This window comes from Octopus bimaculoides, chromosome 3, assembly GCF_001194135.2.
Source record: "Octopus bimaculoides isolate UCB-OBI-ISO-001 chromosome 3, ASM119413v2, whole genome shotgun sequence".
NCBI classification, from domain to species: domain Eukaryota; kingdom Metazoa; phylum Mollusca; class Cephalopoda; order Octopoda; family Octopodidae; genus Octopus; species Octopus bimaculoides.
Window position 1 is genome coordinate 150,358,297 of NC_068983.1, and position 6,397 is coordinate 150,364,693.

Consider the following 6,397-nt stretch of genomic DNA (forward strand, 5'->3'; position numbering starts at 1 on the left):
AAAAAAAAAAAAAAAGTTGTAGCCAACTCTTCTTCCTAGTAAAAGTGTGGTTTTGTGTCAACATATAAAATCACTATTTTAGCTGTCACTTCCTTTATGTTCCAAATCAAACTCGGTCTTCAACTTCACTTTTCCTTCTTTCAATGATGATAAAGTAAGTTATTTACTAAGTACTGGAATCAAAATTTGTGGCTATGTGCAAAAGCTGGAAATCAATAACAGGAGAGTAAGTTTTCTCAATTATTTAACCATTTATGTAATCTTTCAACATTCTGTGAGATCATATTAGCTGCTTCTTTATTCTTTTACTGTTTTCAGTTGGTAAAGTCACCACTATTAATCAAAGGTGGTTTTATTTATTTTCTTAGAATTAGACTTACAATGTTTGCAACTGCATAGCATCCCTTACAGATGAATGGAATACTGAAGTAGGGCATATTTGCACCTTTTTTAGTAGAGGAGGATCATATTTTTTTTTCAGCTGATGTATTTTCTCATATTGAGGCAACTGTAGTTTTAGACATATTACAAGGTCTAGAAATCAAATGTTGGAAGACCTAATGCTGTAAAGTTTAACACACTGTTGTTTAATATGTATAGTTATTGTGTACTGGTATTGTTGAATGAGACTAGATATTCCTATCAACTCAATCATCTGAGTGTTCAAGATAAATGAAGGTAAACAAAATTGACAAGTATTCTATGTCCAAAACAAAATTTCTCATATTTAACAAGATGAACCCCAACCCTAATGAAATATCTATGGAATTTCCAAGAGAAAATAAGCTTTAGTAATTTCCTGTTTTATTCAGAAACACAGAACTTAGTATGTTAATTAATAACACATTTTACCCTCCTGAGAATGGTGGTTTGGTAGAAACAATGGTGCCAGACAAAATGTCTTGCAGTATAGGCACATTCTTTATAATGTTATCAATTGAGAGAGAGAGAGAGAGATAAATAACATTGATTAATTGTAGAAAATATTTTAATATTTCATACAAAATAAAACTTAAAAAAAAAAGAGAAATAGTATAAGGTTTTGCAATTATTAACCTTTTAAAAGATCATGTGCTGACTACTATATCTATTTTCAATAGTAGTAAGAACCAAGGTCTCAAATACATTTACAAGTAGAAGCAGCCAATTACAAGTTTTTTTCTTTTTTTATTTGTGATTTTTTTTCGTTGATGGATGCAACATATTTCTTTTTTTTTTTTTTAAATCTTTTTTTGTTTTCAATTAATTTTCTGTTACTCCAGTTCATTTCTTATTGACTAATAATTACATCAACAAAAATAACCCTGATTCAGCAATTTGGACTGTACAAAGTGGAGGTTTGAAAACAAAGCAAGTTTAAAGAAGGAAAGAGAAAGAATAATTTTATTTTACCTTTCTGGCTTAGCTTGATTTCTGCAAGACACTAGTTTTTATTTCTACACCCTGCCCACTGGAAAAGTGCAGTGAAAGTTAAGAGAAATGTAGTAAAATACCAATAGCAAGTTAATCGACCAGCAATTGATGTGTATTTACAATTACATAATTCCATTTGCTATTAAATAATGAGCTTATGTGCAAAACTAGAGAAAAATAGAATTAGAAGTAAAAAAAGAAAGAGAAAGGGTTAGTTCTGATTCTTTTAACTTTAAGATCACAGTAAGATTTCAATCATAGTTAAGAAGACAAGTAAAGCTCCTGTTTTTCTTTGTCAGACATTGCTAAAAGTTTTTGGTTGAACTCTGTAAAGTCCACATAAGATTCTACCTTACCATCATTGTCCAAATGCAGTCTTGGAGTGGAATGAGTAGGGATGTGGATTGAGTCACCACTGCTCTGCGTTGAATTTGTATTAGTACCAGTTGCAGTACTTGTCTGAGAATTTATTGTTTGTTGTGTTGAGGAAGGGCTATTCATGGTGGTTTGTGTCGACGACCGACTACTATCACTTTCGTTTGTATTAATGGGAGACATATGAGGCACGTGATGGATCGCAATAATGGAAGGGGTGCTACTAGTGGGGCCAACACTGCTTATTAAGGGCATAATGTGTGATAGCTGAGTCGGGCTTGGACTGACCAACTGAACAGGGAGTGGTGATGTAGAGTCTGAAATAGAGCTACCACTTGATAACTGAGAGTACATACGTTGAATGACAGAATTGGTTGCATGATGTGGATAGAAGTGATGTTGAATTGATACACGAGGTCCAGTTGGGCTGCTGCCTCCAATGGGATAGCTGAAGCTGCGAACAAGGAGTGAAATATCTTCCCGCGTATGTACATGGAGGTGCCACTCTGGTTTGTTGTGAGCATCTTGGTGATAACTTACAACTCGATTTACTACTGCTTGAGCAACACACTTCAATGAGGTTTGATGCGAAAATTCTTGTGCTACTAGTGAAGCAATATAGCAGTTGGCTGGCTCAGTAATTGTAGGGATGTCCTCTACGGCTTTGTATAGGCCATGTGACATAATTAATAGGAAAGCAGGTGAGCTATCAATTGTAAAACTATCACACAGGTAAGGTTCTGCGATTACAGGTTCAGATGTTGCAGATCTGGAAAGAAAGAAAAATATAACATAGAAACAAGGTTTCAAGTAGTGTCAGAATAAAAAGAAAAATGCAATTAAATTAAAAACAAGTTTTTAAACCTAATATTAAACCTTATAACATACCAATGTGCTAATATCATTTACATTAAAAACTTGACAGTTAATTCAAAACATTTTTAGCAGGAATCAAGTAGTGATACCAGGAGCTAATGTGAATTCACAGCCTATGAACTAGTAATCCAATATCATATCCACTTGGCCATTTCATTTTTGTAGAGAATAAAAGATGGAGAAATGATTGCCCCTGGTTAGTAAACAGTATGGTTTCAAAAACTGATATCAAGAACTCCAATTCAAAAGACATCAGACACTAATGTGAGTAGGGAGCCTATGTACTATTGACTGGCTAAAAATAGTAACCACCTCTAAAACAAAGAGATATATTGAACTCCAACCCAGAAAACACCTGCTACCAATGTGAAGATATAGCCTATGCACACTTTGTATACCTGCTAGAAATAGCAGTCACTTCTGTTAAAGAAAAAAGAAAGAGGACAGTGGTAAATGTAGACCCAGAAACTACTAAAAAGCTACGCTGGTCATGAATGAGATTTTTTTTTATCATATGTCTGCTCACTCAGAGCTGATCGAAGATAAACAATAAAAAAAGGTTAGTAGTCAGTTTTTCATGCAATCTAAATTAGCTTATTGATTTAATAATTATAATGAAATAGAATCAAAATATATATCCCTACCTGAGATTCTCAATATCTTTGTAGCCAGCTTTTACGCTGTAATCACCAATACAACGAGTGTTTTCAGACTTCCCTAATTTGCGAACGATCTTCAATTTTTCAACATCTAAACCTAAATGCAGAAGGCGTCTAAGCTCGTCATCATTGGAGACAGTGTGGTCAACAGATAACTGGTTGACGTGAAGTGTTCCATTTTCTGACTTACAAAATAAAGCGCGGGTATTTCCTATAAAAAAAAAAAAAATGAAAGAAAACCCGATAAGAAATAGATTATATATTTCAATTTATAATATTTTTTTAAATGACACAAATATCCTAAATTTTAGCGTTCTAAAGCTGACTTAGCTATATAACCCACACTACAACAGACCGGTCTTATTGCTGAGCTTGATGAGACCTGTCTATCATGACAAAAGTGAGATCCTAAAAGCATTAAGTATATGTCTACACACTCATCAGGCCCTGTCTGTCAAATTTCCCCACTGCTCATCTTCTTAACACCCATCCCTCCATCACACTGCTGACAATGACACTTTTCAGCTGCAGTAATCATGACAGCAAAATCTTCACACATTTCTTCTCCTTTGTACTACTAGTCACCTCCCTCTCTCCCCTGAACTACTTCCTTTAGCATCCATTCCTCATTCTCAATATGATCCCTTCCCATTTTATTTTCATCTGAGCACTCCTTTCTGTATCTCCAGATATCTCACTCTCTCATATCAGCTAACACACTCAGTACCTCTTGCATCCATAACTGCAGTTGATGCACCTCATGTTCCCCCACTCACTACAGGCACCACTATGTACCTTTGACCTCCATCCCTATCCCTGTACATATCTCTACAACTTTATATCACTGCTCCCCACTCTTCTTGAGCAGCCATTTATCACCCCGCTCCTTAAGCTAACTTTCACCTTCTCTTTCAAACTGATATTTATTGTCAACCGTACTTTTACTCTTGTACAAAATTCATTACACTAACCCCAACTTGCATCTCTAACCACCTGTCACTCTCCTCTCACTCCTATGACATTATCCACCCACCCCTCCTGATTCTCAATTTGTATAATCTTTTATATTCACTTTCTTGTACCTTGAGAGTATGCTAAACACCTCATCATAAACATGATCATCTTTCCATCTACTCTCACCCATATATAATGTGAGATAACTGTGCATGTTTTGTATGGCCAGACACCAGTACCTGTACTTCTTCCATACTTTAGCCTCTCAACATCAGCATCATCATTTAACATCTGTTTTCCATGCTGGCATGGGTTGGATGGCTAAACAGGATGCACTAGGTCCCATAGTCTGTTTCGGCATGGTTTCTATAGCTCTTCCTAATGCCAACCACTCTACAGAGTGTACTGGGTGCTTTTGTATGTGACACTATCACCAGTGCTTTTTAACTGGAACCAGCACACCCAGCAAAAAGCCATCTTCCATTCTAATACAACCCAACTCAGTTGGGAGGATTTTTCATTTATTTCTTTCTTTCTTGCAAGTTACTTGGTGACCTCACTGGTGCTGGTACCACAGAAAGGCACCCAGTACACTCTCTAAAAGTTGTTGGTGTTAGGGAGAGCATTCAACTGTTGAAACTATTCCAAAGCAGACATCATTGCCCGACAGTCCTCTTGCTCATCGGATCCTAATAAATCATCTGACTCATATCAATATGGGAGACAGTCATGAAATGATGATTATGAAATGTAGTCAAATTTTATCTCTATAAGAAGAGAAATCTACTATAATAATACTCTTTTGTTTTCCTCCGCTACAACATATGAATGAGAAAGGAAAGGGTGATGGCAAACTTGGTAGTAGGATGATGGAAATACTACAGTGAAAAAAAGAAATCAAACAGCATTTAATTCTGTGTGAGTACATGTGTGTTTATGTAAAAGGAGGTATGTGAATGTTTGTGTGTGTGTGTGTGTACAATGGAAGTGGGATGGTGAACATTCAATACTGAAAAGAAAAATCAAACAGCATTTCAACTCTGTATGAGTATATGTTTGTACATGTATAAGGGAAGTATGTGAATGTTAGTATATGTGATTATTATGTACCTTATTTATATATATATATATATATATAACACTACAATTAGCTGTCATTTTTGATAGCACGGGTCCAGCTAGTAATATTTACATTCATGGTATTCCATAGGAGAAAACCCCAGACTTTTTCCATCTCTGAGGAGACAAAATGTATATTTGCTTATTTTTAGAGCTTAATATTTGAAGGACCAAAACCAAACTACAATAAAACATAGGTGATAATATGGAGGTGAATTGAAATCATTTATTCCTACTTGAATATCAGGCTTTTAGTTTGGAGATATATTGAAACAAGGTACCAAATATGAGAACACACTTTTTTTTAAATAAGAAACACTAATCATACCAGTTCCGCAAACAAATGGAGCTTGGACAGCTCTCCAATAGCCAGTTTGTCTAACTGCCCAACCTATGCCAGCATGGAAAACAGATGTTGAATAATGATAATGTTCTTCTGAACTGTTTGTTTGTACACCTGAACCAAATCTAACTCCACTGGAGGGAGCCTCAATGTAGTCACTTGCTGGATATATATATAAAGGCCAATCCCTTTCAAATCATACATCTTTGGAAAAAATGAAAACATTTCATAATGTGGTGCTGTGTAACAGACATTGTTGGTATGATTTTTTGTCAGAGGTCTGCTCAATTGAGACTGACCCGGGGCTAAGCAACAACAACCACTACATTAGTTTCATCATACTTAGTGTACCCTATAAGATAGGCCACTGCTCAATCGGGTATGACCTAAAGTGAAACATCAACAACTCCCCACTCTTGTACCTTCCTTTCATCACCCCAATTGTCTCCTACATGTTAGACTTGACACTTAATTGTCCAATTCTCTCTCCTTAGCAACTAACTTTTATAAATTCTAACTGAGCAGTAATCTCAACTTTACCTACATGTCCTTATATCCTAGTCAACAAAAGCCTACTAGGGATGAGATTACTGTCCGTCATTTGTGTGTGTGTGTGTGTGTGTGTGTGTGTGTGTGTGTGTGTGTGTGTGTGTGTGTG

General features: G+C 35.7%; 1 protein-coding gene across 1 annotated transcript in view; it reads right to left on the reverse strand.

The window, feature by feature from the left end:
• Positions 1–970: 970 nt before the first annotated feature.
• Positions 971–6,397, reverse strand: part of LOC106873708 (TGF-beta-activated kinase 1 and MAP3K7-binding protein 1) — a 31,636-nt gene continuing 26,209 nt past the window's right edge. Inside the window, exons 6-7 of the mRNA XM_014921181.2 lie at positions 3,309–3,534; positions 971–2,557 (exon numbers count right to left, since the gene is read on the reverse strand). Of these exons, the coding sequence (XP_014776667.1) occupies positions 1,675–2,557; positions 3,309–3,534 (1,109 nt within the window). The 3' untranslated portion in view covers positions 971–1,674. The remainder of the gene's footprint in view (positions 2,558–3,308; positions 3,535–6,397) is intronic.